Raw genomic sequence first — 17,241 nt, forward strand, 5'->3', positions numbered from 1 at the left:
GGGTTCTCTGCTGAAAACCTGTTGGGTAAAACCCTTCCCATCCTGCAGGACTTGAGTGAATGAATCCTTCTGTACAGGGCTCAAGAGTCACGTTTCAGCTCTTTAGAAAAGGAGCAGGACCTGCAAAGAGAGAGGACTGAGTAATTTTGGGCTTGCCTGGAAATTGTAAAACCCCATTAGCGCTTTTGCATTAACAGGAGCGAAACCTGAGACAGGAGCTGTATTGAGTGACAAGATGTTTACAAAATACAGCCCTAGGAGCTGGTTTTATTCCACAGACTCTGAAGCCAAGGTGGTTTTTATGTATGTATCTGTTTGGTGGATTGTTTTTCTTTCCTGTTCCTCTTTCAAGTCTCTCTCTTTCTCTCTCTCTCTCAGCTATGAAGGAGCTGGTAGTTTCTGCTGGAGACAGCGTTGAAGTGACCCTGCCAAAGAATGAAGTTCAGCTGAATGCGTTTGTGCTTCCTGAACCACCACCTGGTAAGGCTTCCCTGGGAATTCTGCTAAGGGCTGGTGATGGTGAAGTGGCAAATAGGTGTTTTAGATGGCATTAAATAAGAACAATCTTAAAAATGTTGATTTTTCAGAGAACACCATCCTGTAGAAATCTTTCATCCTGTGGTATTACCTCATGCTGCCTCTCTCAGAAAATAGCAAGAGGAAAAAACCCTTTGGAAGTGCTACAAAGTGGTTAGATTTGGGAGGTGGCATGTTCTCAAAGTGTGTGTGAGGAAGCCATGGATCTTCATCTATTCATGATACTTGCTGAGAGCTGACAAGCAGTTTTATCAAGTCATCTCTCATTTGGCGGATTGAAATCTCATTTGGGGGGGTTGACACTCTGAGGAGCCTGTTTGTAGACACTCCTTGTTTTATCATGTGAAATGTCCACAGGTATTTGTCAAGTTCCTGTCTGTAGCTCTGTCCACAGTGGCAGTGGGAGCCTGCAGAGGAGAGGCCAGCGTGTTCCATGTGGTGCAGCAGCAGGGAGGAATGAGGTGCTTTCCTCTTCAAAAACTGGCATTATGTTGTGTCTGCAGGATTTGAGGACACATTTTTTTCTCTCCTGTTATCCTGGAGCTGTGATTGTTCCAAAGCTCTAAAATGCCTTACAAGCTGAAAGATGAGTTTTGGCTCCAGAGTAAATGTACTTAGAGGCACAGATTGTCTCTCTTCCTGGGTATATTCCCAAAAAGCTGCAACCCAAATTCCAAGCTGCCTCATTTCAGCAGCAGAATGTGTCTTGTAAATGTTTAATACCTTTGCTTTTCCTTAGCATGGCAGAAAGGCAGTCTTTTAACAACAGTGTTCCAGATGTTCATGTTTATTTTTTAAGGAACCACATACTCCTATGAGTGGGAATTGATTACTCATCCGAAAGACTACAGTGGAGAAATGGAAGGGAAGCACTTCCAGACCCTTAAGTTGTCTAAGGTAAAGCTTTTGCTGCCTAGTATCCTTTTGTGTGAAATTCCAGGTGGAGAAGACAGGGACCCTGGCAGGCAGGAAAGGCTTGTATGTGATTGCAGGCTGAATAGGAAATTGTACGATGGGCAGGGAGCCAGCACTGACTGCAAGCCCTCTTCTAAGTCTCTTATAAAAGCAAGATTGATCTGGCATGAGGGAAGGAAGAAACCAATTTCAGGATTTGAAAGCTGCCTACAAGCAGTGTGATGGTCTGTTTGTATCTGAAGCCTGTGCTACCCACTGGAAAAGGGACTTGCTGATTCCATGAACAAGAGCTGTGGAGAACATTGTAATATGTCTCCAGCTGCTCCTTTTAGACAACCTCTGAACAGTGAAAGGACCACTGCTTTCTGCACATGGGGATTCTTAACAAGGGAATGGCTTTAAATACTGTGTGAAGATACAGTTCTGTGTTTCTGAAGCATTCCTTTGAGCATCTTGGAGTCTGATGCACTCAGAAAAAATCTGGAGTCTTCAGGCACGGTATCAGGCAGAGAAAATCCCTTGGCAAGGAGATGTCAGTCTGTGTCAGGGCTTTGGATACCATGATTGTTGTCCAATACCTAGTCCTTTGCTCTTCCATCTTGGTTTAACAGTGAATAATGAAGAGGTGACAGCCTGACTCATGTCACCTAGAAGGAAGAGAAGGAATACTCTCCTTTGTGTAAACATACAAGAAGAGATTTCCCTCTCTTACGTGCAGACTTAAACATGATCTGCTAGTACAGATTCCTGTGGCCAGACAACCTGAACTAATCCCTTTTATCTCTCTCCTGTTCGCCTATTGTTAGAAAATAAACTTTGAGTGACAATTCTGTGGCAGAAAGAAATATTAGTCTTTGGTTTCTGCATAGCTGTCGTAAACTAAAAGATATATAACACTGTTTTGGCATGGGAACCACCCTCTGCTGTGTGTGTGTGTACTGGTTGAAGCACAATTACCCATGTTTTATGCTGCTAATGTGCCAACTTAAGGTAACTTGACCTTCTAATAGCTCCTGACTGGGTGCTACCATCCTGAAGGTAAATCATCTGCTGTGTTTCCTTCCAGCTTACCGTTGGTCTGTACGAATTCAAAGTGGTGGTTGACGGGGAGAACGCACGAGGAGAGGGTTATGTGAATGTCACAGTGAATCCAAGTGAGTTGGTGGAACTCTATCTTTTGACTTCATCTGTCTCTTGACAAACCATGATGCCTGTGGATGTGGCATTTGGCTTATTTTACTGCACCCTGGTTTGACAAGGTGAAAACTCCTTGTGCTGTGACCTCAGGGTATATGTACCTGTGTCCAGTCACTTCTCAGATCTGAAACTATTGCTTAGACATAAATATTCCTGCTTTGTGGCATACAGGCCAACCACTCAGTAAAAGAGCTGGAATACTGATGCAGAAGTGCTTAGCAAATGCCTTACCCTGGGAGGCCACTGCTGTGGTGAAAGTTAGATGTAACTGGGTGAAAAGCTTATAGCAGCAGGAGCAAAAAAAGAGGGGAAGGTGGAGCTTTGAAGCTGCTTTGGAGGTTCTTTTCTTCCCTGTCCACTAAAGAATGTAATTCCCAACCATGGGCAGGCTAAGTCCATTCTTATTCATTACTGTAAGATGTGGTTTGCAGATGAGCTGGTGTAGCTACAGTAGCTTGTGCTGACTCTGACCAGGTCTCGCTTTTTAGATGATGTTGAGGCAGACACAGGTTCTCCTTCTATGCAAAAAAAAAAAAAGCTCCATCTTTATTTTGCACACTTCAGCAAGGCTTTTTCTACAACCTCTGTGGACAAAGAAGTGCTCTTGCACTCCCTAAATTAGCAAGAGAGTGTGGCTGGCCTCCTGGGTGCTGTTGCTGATCATTTCCTTATAAGCAGTGAATCTGCAGCTGGCAGCACGCATCAAAATCATTCATTTTTCAGAGCAGCAGCCAAACTTTGGCAAGAAGCTCTAGGTGCTGCTTTATGAGACTGGTCTGTACTTGAATGCTTGACCCAGTACGGGAGAACTGATGCAGTGCAGCCATTTCCAGAGTACTAGTGTGGTGGCAGTTCTTCTCCTTGCTCTTTAAAATTCCCTTTGGCAGCCCAGTTTCCCCACATTGGTGTCTGCCTTGCTGAAAGCACAAATCACTGCTGTTGGTTGTGCAGTTCTCTGTAGTTGGTCCAGTCAGTGGCTGGTCTTGGAGCTGTGTGGCACAGCAGTTCCACACATCAGACCCCTCTTGGACTGAGGGGTAGGTAGATGATGCTGGGGAGAGGAAAAGAGGATGCACAGTATGTGTTCTGATTGCTGCTACTGGCACACAAAGGAAGAATAGTTCTGGAGTTCCTTGGTCAGGGCTTTTTGTGGTGATCTGCCTGTAGATGTCATTGTAACAGCTCTGCTCTTGTTGCAGAGCCTCGGGTGAATCAGCCTCCTGTTGCCATCGTGTCCCCACAGTTCCAGGAGATCTCCCTGCCAACCATTTCAACCGTTATTGACGGCAGCCGTGAGTATCTGCTCTTGGAAGTGCAGAGGTCTGGCAGGCCTGGCTTCTGTTTGGTTGTGGGCTGGCCCTTTGGGTGAATACAGGCACAGCAGCCCCTCTCCCTGTTCCCTTTTGAAGGGCATTGGCCTGAGTCAATCTCCTTAGGAAAGGAGAAGCTCTAGAGGTTGCTGCTTAGAGTGAGAAATAGTGGCAGTCAAAATTACTGGCCTCTTGTGTTAAGCTTATGTTTCAGTACACCACGTTTACTGATCCTGGCCCTTGCTAGATCCTTTTGGGAGTTGCTTTAAACATGTTTAGGCCATTTTACACCCAATGAGTATTAATTTGTTAGTGTTTTGTTTTGAGGGGGGTGATGGGTGGGGTGTCGTCCCTCAGCACACATACAAACCTGGGATTAAGGGTGTTCCAGTATACCTGTGAAACAGGGTAGAGGAGAGCATACACTTTGGTATCTGAGCATAGTAAAGACCTCTGGGCTTGAACCAAAAAATGCCTTTGCCCACTAAATCCAGCCCTGAAGTAGGGGACTGAACATCTGGGGTTTGTGAAGCAGCATTTTCAACTCCCTGTATATTTGTGTTTTCTTCCAAAATTGAAACAGAAAGCACTGATGATGATAAAATTGTCAGCTATCACTGGGAAGAACTGAAGGGTCCCTTGAGGGAGGAGAAGGTTTCTAGTGGTACTGCCATATTGACACTGACCAACCTGGTACCTGGGAATTACACATTCAGGTAGGTTATACCTGGAAGAGCTCATCAGCTCCCATCCCTTAAGAGTAAAATGAGTAGGATTCCTGAAGTCTTAGTCTGGTTTAAAAAAAAACCCAAACAAATGACAAGGAGAGGACTCTCTTTTGAGGTGTTCCCTCTCTCCACTCCTATGCTTCCAGGTAGTTTGGTAGCTTTTTGGTTCAGGAGAGATAAGCTATCCAGCTGCTTTTTATTCTGAAGTTGTAGGTGGTGGCAGAAGGGAGCGAATGGTCTGCCAGCACTACAAAACCTCTCTTGAAATGTCAAATATAAACTGTTTGGGTAAAGGCTTAGTAAGAAATGCAGTCTTTGAATCCAGTTTTTAAATGCAATGTGTTTGTCCCAGATAAGTGGATGAGGCCTAATGGTTTTATGCACATACCTGAGTGGTGGGTAGTAGCTGATTTTAATGTTCTGTGTTTTTCCTTTGGTCTGCATCTTGCCATGATGTGCCTGTGCTACATTAGCAGATCTATTTAAAATGAAACAAACCCCAGTACCTAGACCTGAACTCTGTTCTCCTTTTAAGCAGCTGGTATATGAAATAATAAGATTGATGATTTAACAGAAAGCAGTTGCTTTGGGGTACTACCATACCAGAAGAGGCACAGTGTGTGTTCAGGCTGCTTGTGGAGTAGTAATGAACTTCTGTGTCCATGTTAAAGAACGTCTCCTGGGAGGCAGTATCATACTTGAGGAGGCTTCTCCATCACACCTGTATGTGGAAGCTGGTGATCTTTCACAGCTTGGTTTTGCCTTGGAACCAGGTGGTAGTTTTTGATATGGACATGACTCAAAATTCTTGCGTTGCTTTGAGGCTGATAACTGAGCACTTGAGGGAAGTTGCTGTTCAGAAAGAGCACAGTGGCCTCAAACCATGGGTTTTTTCACTCCTGAAAAGAATCTGTCCTGTCCTTAAGTGCCTTATGTTTCTAACTCTTTGCATTTCCCTTAACTCAGCCAGTGTTTTGTGCTCAGCTTTGATAATCACGACTCTTCACTGCTCTCACTTTTTCCCCCCTTCCCTGGAACAGTCTGACAGTAGTGGACTCGGACGGTGCCAGCAACTCCACCACTGCAAACCTGACTGTGAACAAAGCAGTGGATTATCCTCCAGTAGCAAATGCAGGCCCAAACCAAGTGATCACCCTGCCTCAGAACTCCATCACCCTCTACGGGAATCAGAGCACTGATGATCACAGCATTGTCAGCTATGAGTGGCTGCTCAGCCCTAACAGTAAAGGGAAGGTGATGGAGATGCAGGTCAGTGCAGCTCTTGGGTATTCAACCTGGATTACTCACTAGCTGGCTTTTTATTTTTTTTCTGTAATCAAATAATTTTTAATTGACTGTTACCAAATGTCTCTTAACCTTAGATTGCAAGGGTGTCATCTGTACTTGAAACTAAATCCACATGAAGCTGGTGTTGACTTAGTGGCTGAGCTGGTACACCAGTCTAGCTGCAGGTTTTCACTGGCATCCTGCTTCCTTTCTTGAGCAATGAAGTTTTAAATACTGCTCAAGAGTGGAGGATTGAGATAGGAACTCAGTGGCTTTGGATTCTGGGTTCACATTGTGCACCCCTGTAGCTCACTTTAACCTATGTGTCTGCTAGGGAAGTTGCTGCCTTCTCAGAACATCACTGATGGCTAAATCAGTGGTGATGTTTCAATGCTGCCAGCAGATGTGGAAACCAGACCAGGATCCTTTAGATAGCTGTCAGTCAGGGTGGCATTTAGCTGTGCAGGATAACCCACTGTGCCACACCATGCATTTCCTAAGCTGGGCAAACACAGTGGAACAGATCTTTGGAGTTGAACCTTGGAGTCTCAACTTTGCCGCTACTGGGCCAAACACTCCTCAGTCCTAAACAGTGAAAGCAGGAACTTGTTTCCACGTCATTTTGAAGGTTGTTAATACTGTCAAATCTGTGCAATGAATCCATAGTCCATGAATCAGGTTCACAATGTGTGTGATTTGCTCAGGGCTTCCCCAGAGGTTTTGCTTGAGCTGAATCCCACAGGGTACAAATGTGGCATTACCCTTGATAGGTTCCACAGCAGTGTCCTTGTTGCTGTGCATGAAGTTAGCTGTGTCTTGCATGCTTCAGTGGCACAAACTTCTGGCCCCAAAGCAGGGCTAACAGTAAGTCCCTAGAATCTGCTGATAGCAGCTTATCTGGTCTGTCATCATCTGTGTAAGGAATCTTAATACATGCATATGTTTTCTCCAAGGGGGTGAGGACACCAGTCCTACAGCTCTCTGCAATGCAAGAAGGGGATTACACGTACCAGCTGATCGTGACAGATTCTGCTGGGCACCAGTCCACTGCAGAGGTCACAGTGATTGTCCAGCCAGGTGAGCTCCCTTTAGCTGCTTTTGGGGTTAGAGGCATCAATCTGTTGACAGGCTCTAGATCTTAGGGTCCTCTCTGTTGCTTTCAGAAGAGCTGCTCCAATTTAGGACTGTTCTGCTGATAAATCAACAGAAGAAAGTTTCTAGGAATATTGCCTTTCTAGGCTGTTCTCTTATACACAATGTAGTTGTGTAAAATAATAGCAGGATTGTATTTCCAGGCAGCTGTGTCTGCCCACAGTGCTTGGTCCTGGGACAAGAGCAGAAAAAAAATGGAGTAATGCTTAGAGAACAAGCAAAAATCAGAACTCCTGGGATTTGTGTGGCTGAAACACTGATCTGAACTCTTAACTACTTTTAACCTTGTTTTTGCTGAGTGAAAGGTTGAGATAACAGGCAAGAGATATACTAGTGATTGTGGGGAAACTTCTTACTGCTGGGGTTTTAAACTCCACCTTTTATGGCATGTGTATAAAAAAAAAATACTGCAATCCTTTTTCAGAGAACAACAAGCCCCCAAAGGCGGATGCTGGTCCAGATAAAGAATTAACTCTTCCTGTGGACAGCACCACTCTAGATGGCAGCAAGAGCTCAGATGACCAGAAGATAGTCTCCTTTTTTTGGGAAAAAACACGGTGTGTATCATCTTCCCAACTTCTCTTACACAAGTACCTAGGGCTTTCATGTAAAACAGGACACCCCCACATACCTCCCTTGTGTTAATCCTGGTCACGTTGGGCCTGACAAACTTTACCAGTGACTAGAATGAGACAATGATTTATGTTTAATTGGAGAGAGGTGTGGGTTGGTTTTTTTGAGCAGTAGAAATACCTTTGCCTCAAACTTTAGGCATGTAAAGGAGACAGGTCACATTCAAATCATGAGTCTTAGCTGTGTGAAGAGACTGACTCTTGTAAGTCAAGTAACACCAGGGCCTTCTAACGTGTTGCAAAAGGATCATTGTCATGCTTCCCTTCAAACTCTGAATTCCCTGAAGTGCTTGAGGGAATTCAGGAGAAAGCCTCTGAGTGACTTGCAGTAGCTTTTTCAGTTTGCTAATGCAATGTCTGTGTAAAGCTCTCACAAATGAAGGAAGTATTTTTGCTGTATACATTTTCTTTAAAAAAAAAAAAGGCTTATTGTGCATTTCACAAGCCAATTTTGCTGAAAGTACTGCTTTTTGTAAACCCTAATTAAATACTGGTATCAGTGCTCCCCTGATTTAAAAATAACCAAAGCACTAAACCACCAGCAGTTGTGCTTTTTGTTCTGAGTGCTGCACTTTTTTGATTATCTTGCTGTAACTGGAGAAGAGAATTTGGGTTTTTGTGCCACTGGCTCTGTATTTCCAGACAACTGTGTGTTCACATCCCCATAAACTATGCTTGAGCCTCCTGTTTGGTGTGAAGCTAGCTCCTATGGTCTGTGCAATGTTTGAACTGCTCCTCTTGCCCTTTGGCTAGGGGCCCTGATGGTGTCAAGGTGGAGAATGCCAACAGCAGTATTGCCACTGTAACAGGCCTTCAAGTTGGGACGTATGAGTTTACTCTGACAGTTAAAGATGAGAGGAACTTGCAGAGCCAAAGCTCGGTCAACGTCATTGTCAAAGAAGGTATGTCCAGCCATACTTGAGATGCAGGTTATCTCTGAGCACCTGTGTTCAGAGGCATAGCACAAGGAAGGAATGGGTGAAAAATCATGTGGAGGCCACTGAAACAGCCTTCTCTTGAGTCAGGGGTTTACCCTTTTGTGGAGGAACAGTATCTTCAGCTGAATCCCACAGTATGTTGTGTCCCTTCTCTTCCCCCAGTATTAGACAGGGATTTCTGGGTTACAGTGGGGATGTGTAATGCAGTAGGTTTTGATTGGCTTTTGATTTTTCTCCCCCTGCTTTCTTTCTGTTTGCTTAGAGATAAACAAGCCGCCAGTTGCAAAGATTGCTGGTAATGTTGTCATCACCTTGCCCACAAACACGGCTGAGTTGGATGGATCAAAGTCCTCTGATGATAAGGGAATTGTCACTTACTTGTGGACTCGGGATGAGGGGAGTCCTGCAGCTGGGGTGAGCTTTCTGGTTTAAAAGTCTGCAGTCTGGACAGTCTGCAGCCCCACAAAAGCCAGGGAGAGGTAGCATTGACAGCACCTGGGGGAACGTAAAGCTGTTCTACCCTTGTACCTCTTACCTTTTAGTATGAGCTATGTCATGCTAGTTTGATCCTTTGTCTCCTGATCCTTACTGTGGTCTCTCTTCCAGGAAGTCTTAAATAATTCAGACCATCATCCTGTCCTCCTCTTGTCCAATCTGGTAGAAGGTACCTACACATTCCACCTCAGAGTAACAGATGCCAAAGGAGAGAGTGATGTGGAAAGGACCACAGTGGAAGTCAAACCTGGTGAGCCTGGGTTTTGTGCTGTACCACACTTGCCTACAGTGCACTGACAAACCTTCTGCTTGCCTGGACACCTTGTGCTGGGATTCAGATGGGCAGTCTAGTCCAGTTCAGAACTGTAAAAGTCAGAAGTTTTGGGGGGTATCATTGTGTTTTCATCTGGTTCTTGGGGACTGACTCTTCCTGCTTGCTGTTACTTGTGAACATCATAGACTTGTATCTCTTCCTGCACGAGACTCTGTCACTTGGTGTTCAAAGCAGGAGCATTCTGGAAAGATATTAGAAGTTAGGTATTAGAAGACTTGTGCTGTGGCTGTTAAAAGGATCATCTAACGATCTGTACTATCTACATTCTCACTAGATCCTAGGAAAAATAACCTTGTGGAGATAATTCTGGATGTTAATGTCAGCCAGCTGACTGAGAGGCAGAAGGGCATGTTCATCCGACAAATAGGTGTTCTGCTGGGGGTCCTCGACTCAGACATTACTGTGCAGAAGATCCAGCCCTACACTGAACAAAGGTAGGATAGACACAGAGGGGGATTGCTTGAGGGTTTACTGAGCCAAGGACTGTTTTCTTTTGGGAAGCAGATTAGACAATGAGAACACTGTTTGAAATCGATATTCCTGCTTGCTCGGGTCAGCGAAGGTGTGTTGCCAAGCAGGTCGTGGAGATATGGTGCATTGTCCTTAAAAGCTGTTTGCTGCTGGTTTTGCCCCCTGAGTTTGTAAAATGAGAAGTAGTTGTCTTTGGTTTTGGAGATTGTGAAGATTATCTGAAGAATGTTCTACAGCTGTGACTTATAACTGGCCAAATAATGGGGCTCAGTGCAGGAGGAGTTTGGTGAAAGGGTGATGCCACACTGAAGGTGGTGGTGTAGTGATCCCCTTTGTGCAGGCAGTAACCCAAATACATCAGCTTCAACTTCATATAAAGTGTTAAAAAACAGGGTAACTTTTGTTTGAAGAGGTAAGGAGAACTTGCATTTGGTCGCTCTTTAGCTTGCAATAAACTAGAATTGATCTGTTCTAAACAAGTGGAAGTTTGCTCACAGGCAGGGCTGTAGGCCAGGGTCGTGTTCTGCTCCTGAACAGTGGTGTTCAGCTCCAGGCACAGCAACCAGCAAGTCTCACAAGGGATGGTTCAGCCCAACTGGCCACGCTGCTTTGGCATGAATGTACCTGCCCAAGCTCAGCTTTCTGCCCCTGCACAAAGGGTTGGTCTGGGAAATCCACTGTTCCACAGAAAACTTCAGCAACTGGTGCTGGGGTGTTGTCACAGCAACGGCTGCGCATATCTCTGTGCTACCAGCAGTCCTTTGTTACTGTAGGTGTGTTTGGGAATGCCTGAACACACCTACAAGTGGCATGGCAACGTGCTTCCCCATGGCAGAATGGTAATCTGTTGAAATAAATACAATATAGCACTTAATTCTTAGTAAAAGGGGTGTAGTCTTAAGGTAGATGAAACACTGAAGGTTTAAGGGATGTGCTTAAAGCCATGCAGCAAGCCAGCAATAAATCTGCAGTTATGCTTTAGACTTTCCTGGGCTCAGTAATGTATCGATTCCTTCATGTCCACGCTGCCTGCTGTAGCAGTAAAACCAGGATTCATTGTCCATGCAAACCTAAAGAGCTGGGAACAGAGGAGCCAGCACTTTCTGGGTAATGGTACCTTTCTGTCTCTGCCATGAACAAGCCAGTTGCCACTGTTCTTCACTAAGGAAGATGAGTAAGGGATTCTTGTAATTAATGCTTCATCTGTTTACATGTTTATTAAGTAGACAGAGTGGGAAGTGTAATAAAAAAGCAGAGATGATTTTCTGACAGATGGCTTTAAGGTTCCATTTTTGCCTCATCCATCAAAGTAACTCTAAACCAGACCTTTTTCCCCCCAGCTGCTGTTTCCTCATGTACTCTGAGGCCTTCACTAATATCCTGGTGACTCACAGGCTCACTGGTAATAAACCCCCACAACATCCATGCATCCTTTTGTGAACCTGAAGTATACACAGGGCCCTGCAAGGCTTAGGGAGCAGGTTCTTCTTATCGTAAAGTTAATGCAATAAAAGATACAGTGTCCTCTACACCTGAGCTGCTTTCTAGCTAAAACACTTTGTGCATTCAAAGTAAGCTGGGCAGAAGATTGTAAACCTTTGCTGGCTTTGTGCTGAGCAGTTAAACAAGCTCCCACCTTCCCTGTGTAGGGAGGTCTGAGGATCCCACAGTGAGAGAAGAGATGATGAAAATGGCAGAACCGTAAAGCCTGGGGATCTGTGTACCTGGTGTGAACTTGATGTTTGGAACTGGATTTGACAAAAACATTAGCAAACTCCAGCACAGTCCAGCCCCAGCTTTGAAAAGCTGGACAGATCAGATGTCCTGAAAGGTTTTCTGCTGCATGACCAGATCAACTATTAGCCCTTTCAAGAGGGAGCCAGTCCACCTCATGCCAGACTGGGGGGAATGGCGCTCTGCCTGATGGTTGGAGAAGCAGCAGGTAATAATTGTTGTCTGTCTTTCAGCACGAAGATGGTGTTTTTTGTACAGAACCAGCCGCCTCATCAGATATTCAAAGGCCGGGAGGTGGCCTGGACGCTAAAAAACGAGCTAAGGAAACAACAGTCAGACTTCCTCATCTTCCGGGCATTAGAGATTAACACAGTCAGTAAGTAAGGGTCACAGTGGTGTGAGCTGTTGTCTCTTCCCTGCTTCTCAGATGCTTGCAAGAATAAGGACCTTGGTGTGCTCAAAGCACCAGCGTGCTCACGCACACACCCACTCAGTCCAGTAGCTTTTGTGCATTAGGAAATGGGAAACGTTAGCTTCATGGAAATGGGGACTTGTAATGATGCTGGGAAGAAAAGAATTCACAAAAGCAGATCGATACTTATGAAACTAAAACATAGTGCTGATGGAGTAGAGCCAATGAAAGAGTGTTGTGCTGAAAGCAGCTCAACTGCAGGTCTTGGTAGCTCTGAACTTAGTTATTTCCTCTCCAGCACATACATCAGTCTGAAGGAAATGTTTCCCTTGCATCAATTTTTTTACTAATCTTTATTTTTCTTCTGATCTCCATCCTGTGAAGATCATGTGCTGATCAGTTACGTGTTTTAAACTAGAAATACATATTTATTTTTCTGACTATCTTGATCTTAGTTTTGTGGCCTTCAAAAGCTACTCTTCAGTGCTGTTGGGTCACCTTAAAGGATCTGTCTGCTTGTAGCCCGTCTCAGTTGCTGTGTTTGAAAGTAAAAAAACTTACTGAAAATCATTTACTTAACAATGATATGAACTCCATCACTTTGATATCAAGCTCATGATTTATCAGGCTGGTTTTCTTAGCGTGTCATGTTAGTGAAGTGGGACTTTACGATTTAGCTTGAGGCCTGGGTGCTTAGGTTCGTTCTTCTTACAGCTGAGCTTAAGGGGATGAACTGCAGAGTGATGCCATTCAAGTTAGAGCCTGGGGAGGTTGGTTGTATTGAACTACACTGTCCTGTTTTTGCCTCGTGTGTGAGTCCTTTAGTTCACCCAGCTGGTTTTGATCCCCAGCGTGTCAGCTGAACTGCTCCGAGCATGGTCGCTGTGACTCTTTCACCAAGCGCTGCATCTGTGACCCCTTCTGGATGGAGAACTTCATCAGGATGCAGATGGGGGATGGAGAAAGCAACTGTGGTACGTGCAACTGCCCTGGTGTTGCTCAGGAAGGGGTGTTTGAAACCCAGGGTGGGCAGAGTGACAGCTACCTGCTGTCTCCAAGTATCTCCAACATGATGCTCACACAGGTTGATGAGCTCATACACATGCCTTCTGGGCAGGTGATATTTGATGGGGAAGCCACTGCTCTTCAGACCCTCTCAATGAAGGCTCACTAAGAGTTGAGCTCATTCTTAGTGTGTAAATCACACCTCTCCTGTCCTGCCCACACCCAGACCTTCCTGCCATGGGAAAACATTTAACAAATCACCAAGCATTGAAAAATGCCCTTGTGCAGCGAGTCTGCACAGTGGCTCTCCAGCCTCTGCGTGCATAGGTGAGTTAGTGGTGCTGTCAGTGATGGATGCCAGCCTCTAATGCTGCAAAGGGTTGTGGCCTTTTTCTTTCCCAAGAGTGGTCATCTAAAGCACATGGTCAACTCCTATGAGGTGCCAAAACTTCTTTATCTCTGGGGTGTTTTGCTTTCAGAGTGGAGTGTGCTGTATGTGATCATCGCCTCTTTTGTCATTGTGGTTGCCTGTGGAATCTTATCCTGGATGGTGATCTGCTGTTGCAGGAGGTGAGACTGAGTCCATAACCCCCACTGTATCAGTGCTTCAGAGCCAAGTAGCTGCATTAGGAGGTGAAAGATTCAAACTGTAGTCCCAGCAGGGATCTGCTTAGCCCTGGGATGTTAGTTGTTCTCACTCGTGTTTCAAGTGAAACATTGAAGTCCTACAGTGCTGGGTTCAGTTAAGAAGCCAAGATTTGGGTTAGCCTGTAAACATGCACCTAAGTGTGATGGATGAGCCTTTTGTTCAGTAAACCACATGAACCTTGAAACAGGTTATAACATCCTGAGTTTGTAAGAATGATTATGTAAGGTATATTACAAACTGTTAATGAAGCATAGAATTAAAATCATAGGTAACTTAGAAGTAGAAACTATAGAAATCAAGTGGCCAATAAATGAGCTTGCTGATAAAGTTGACCAAATATGGCAGAGGGGTCAACTAAGGGACAAGTGAGGAAGAGGAGCAACTTCATCCCGTCAACCACCAGGAGGTAGAAGACGACCCCCCAACAACAACTGGCGCATGCACAGAAGATCAAGCAGAAGCCTCAGTGAAACAATCGGGACCTGGAACTTAAAGACCATAGAAACCTAAATTCAGATGGGGACTGTGTGTGCCATTGGTAGAGCTGAGATTCTCCGGCCACCCAGCGCTGCTCTGCTAATTGCTACCTGCTAAATTAATAGAAATAAGTTTGTAACTGGAGTAACTGGTTTCCAACTGGTGACTGGGAAACCCACAGTTATATAAAGCTCTGTTTTGCATGTTTTGCTTTCTGAACATAATCTGAAATAAGAAAGTGCTCTAGCTTTGAAGACCAGAGTTGTGTTAAATTCTGCCTTTGTTAGAAATTCACTGGGTCTTAATTCCTTTTCTTCCCCTTTAGACGAAAAGGAAAATCCAAAAGGAAAAGCAAATACAAGATTTTGGATGCAACGGATCAAGAAAGCCTGGAGTTAAAACCAAATCCCAAAGCAGGTAAAACATGAGAGGGAAGAGCTCAGTGTTTCCAGGATGCTGACAGAGACCACTCTTCCTCAGTGGACTAAAAATCACAGAGTGAAACAAACGGGGGGTTAGGCACTGACAGATGAGTCTCAGAAGATCTGAGAGCTTGTTTCAGATCTGTAGACAAGAAATTTAGTCAAATTATCTACCTCTTTGGTTTAGAAATTGGGGCTGAAACCAGCCTGGTCCTGCTGTGCCTACTTGTATCACCGCAGCAGGGTGTGTAAGCTGTGCAGAGACCACCCTGATCCCAGAAGCCAGGTGCTAATTTAGAACCTCCTTGCTTTAAAGCTTCCCACTGGGTCGTTTGCTTCTTGCCAGTTTGCAGTTCCTTGGCCCTGCCCTACAGCAAAGCACAGTTCGGTGTTGCAGAGCCCAGTACTGAACTGTTCGACTGTGGCTGGTCAGCAAAGGGACCCTGAGCAACCTGAAAACACTCATGGCCTGGAGAGAGTGACGTTCTCCCACTCCAAAAACTTGTTCATAAATTCAGTCGTTCTTGCCTTTGAGAGCATCAGGCTCTGAAAGTTTCAGATTTTAGCTCATCCTCTTTATTTTCCCAGGAAGAAGCAGATGTGTATCTTAGGAGAGGGACTGGTGAAGTCCTGGATGCTCTGTGTGGCCGGTTGGCCTGTTCCAGGGAGGCAATCATTTCTCTTCAGTGTTCTTAGCCAGCATTTTCCTGCCCGTGCTGCTGTCCTAGAGAGTGCTTGTCAGGTGCTTTGCAAAGATCACCCAGTTATTTCAGGCTGGAACGTTCTGCTGTGATTGATTCCTGAACCAAGCTGTGCTTCTCTGCTGCCTGACCAGGAAAGGAGGGAGATGTGGGAAGGAATGTGCAGGGCACAGCCCCACCAAATACTGGGGACACTCAGCTGCTGAAATTTAATGCCTTTCAGATAAGAGTGTGAGTCCTGGCTTTGTTTAGAGGAGGGGCTATTTTAACTGTGTGTGGAAAATAGTCCCTGATCCTTCTTTGCTAGTGGGAAATAATTGCTCATCCCAGTATTGCTCTGTTTAATGGTGTTCCAGCAAAGTGAACGATGCCTAATGACAGCATCGGAGAGCTTTGCAGCCACAGAGCTGATCCAACAATTCCTCTGAGATCCCAACTGTCCTGACTGCACAAATACAGATACCCTTGAAGAAAGCCTGGGTGTGTTTTCCTCCCTCAGCACCCAACTCTGCTTTCATCTGACCATCTGTCACCTCACACAGAAGAGCCCCTCTGCTAAACAAAGGGCTCATTGTTCCGCAGTCTGTAGCAAATGTGCCTCAACCGTTTGCTCTCTGGTAACTGAACTCATCTTCCTCCTTCCAAGGCTGGCTGCTGACTAAAGTCTTTTCCCCTGCTAGGTATGTCCAGGGAGCATTCTGCTAACAGAGGAAATGTTGCATTTCTCCATTAAGGAAAAGCTAAATGTAAATATTTCTTCTGCTGACAATATTAGTAAATGTCTCTCTCCTGTCCTTGCACATTAATCTCAATTCAGCCTGCTCATTTATCTCTCCCCTTGCAGGCAGGAGGAGCAGAGATGAGAGCAGGGAGGGCAGTAAGAACATAGGGATCTTCCCTTGCACACCTGCACGTTCTCTTTACTACAGCTCTTAGTCTTTCGAGATCATTCTAGGCAGTGCCCTGAGTAAGGTCAGGGAGATGGAGCTCCCATGTATGCTCACAGCCCTCCTGGTGATGTAATTTGCTTTCCTGTCTGTGTCCTTTGCATGAGCTTGAAGTGCCACCCTGACCTCAGTCGTGCCAGAGTATCTGAAACAGGATCACTTTGGCTTTGGCACTTGATGGAACAAGTGACAGACACAGGACAGCCTGATTACGCTGCCCCTTTGACATCAGAGAAAGAGAATTAAGGAGGGAATCGAGTAAGGTGAGCTTGCTGACCAGTGTGAAAAGTATTTTTAACCTGGGAATCTCTCTCTCCTCCAAAGGCAGCAGACAGAAAGCCCAGGTCCTCAACACTAGCCTGATGCACTCGGAGTCTGAACTGGACAGCGATGAAGCCATCTTCACGTGGCCTGACCGTGAAAAAGGGAAGCTGCTGCGTAGCCAGAACGGCTCCTTGCGCAATGGACAAGTGCTGCTCAAACCCAAGAACCAGAGGGATGAGGTCCTATAGCTCCTCTCAGGCGGCCTTTTGCCCGAGCTCGGTGGGAAAGGCCGCTCCCGTCCCTGTCCTGCCAGCTGGATTAGGACAACGCTGCTAACTCGTTTCACTGAAAATAACTTTTCTTTTTGTGGGTTTCTTTTCATTGAGTTAAAACTGGTTGTACTTGAATTTGAACTTCAAGGGAAATCAAAGCGGGGGGGGGGGGGGGGAAGGAGAAGGCAACTGTGAACCCCAGGTGATGCCTCTGAAGAGGACAGAGCTGGCATCTGGAGAGCAGCTGGACAGAACCACTCGGAGCAACTGTGAATGTGCAGGACCCACCTCAGACTGCCCTGGAGGAAACGCCCGTGGACTTCCAGCTCTGGATTGCCTTGAGAGCTCCTTGGAGAAGGACC

At 45.5% G+C, this 17,241-nt stretch overlaps 1 protein-coding gene across 1 annotated transcript in view; it reads left to right on the top strand.

The window, feature by feature from the left end:
• The window catches only part of KIAA0319L (KIAA0319 like), a gene marked incomplete at its 5' end in the record, with an annotated part of 28,647 nt that extends 11,714 nt beyond the window's left edge, over positions 1 to 16,933 (top strand). Inside the window, 17 exons of the mRNA XM_084274329.1 lie at positions 379 to 480; positions 1,337 to 1,434; positions 2,519 to 2,606; positions 3,849 to 3,941; positions 4,543 to 4,675; positions 5,728 to 5,956; positions 6,928 to 7,051; positions 7,551 to 7,683; positions 8,512 to 8,660; positions 8,959 to 9,110; positions 9,303 to 9,441; positions 9,800 to 9,959; positions 11,964 to 12,106; positions 12,994 to 13,116; positions 13,627 to 13,717; positions 14,599 to 14,690; positions 16,668 to 16,933. Coding sequence (XP_084130455.1) covers positions 379 to 480; positions 1,337 to 1,434; positions 2,519 to 2,606; positions 3,849 to 3,941; positions 4,543 to 4,675; positions 5,728 to 5,956; positions 6,928 to 7,051; positions 7,551 to 7,683; positions 8,512 to 8,660; positions 8,959 to 9,110; positions 9,303 to 9,441; positions 9,800 to 9,959; positions 11,964 to 12,106; positions 12,994 to 13,116; positions 13,627 to 13,717; positions 14,599 to 14,690; positions 16,668 to 16,855 — 2,237 coding nt within the window. The 3' untranslated portion in view covers positions 16,856 to 16,933. The remainder of the gene's footprint in view (positions 1 to 378; positions 481 to 1,336; positions 1,435 to 2,518; positions 2,607 to 3,848; positions 3,942 to 4,542; positions 4,676 to 5,727; positions 5,957 to 6,927; positions 7,052 to 7,550; positions 7,684 to 8,511; positions 8,661 to 8,958; positions 9,111 to 9,302; positions 9,442 to 9,799; positions 9,960 to 11,963; positions 12,107 to 12,993; positions 13,117 to 13,626; positions 13,718 to 14,598; positions 14,691 to 16,667) is intronic.
• Between the last annotated feature and the right edge of the window lie 308 nt (positions 16,934 to 17,241).

The sequence above is a fragment of the Gallinula chloropus genome (assembly GCF_964237585.1).
Source record: "Gallinula chloropus genome assembly, chromosome: 22".
Taxonomy (NCBI): domain Eukaryota; kingdom Metazoa; phylum Chordata; class Aves; order Gruiformes; family Rallidae; genus Gallinula; species Gallinula chloropus.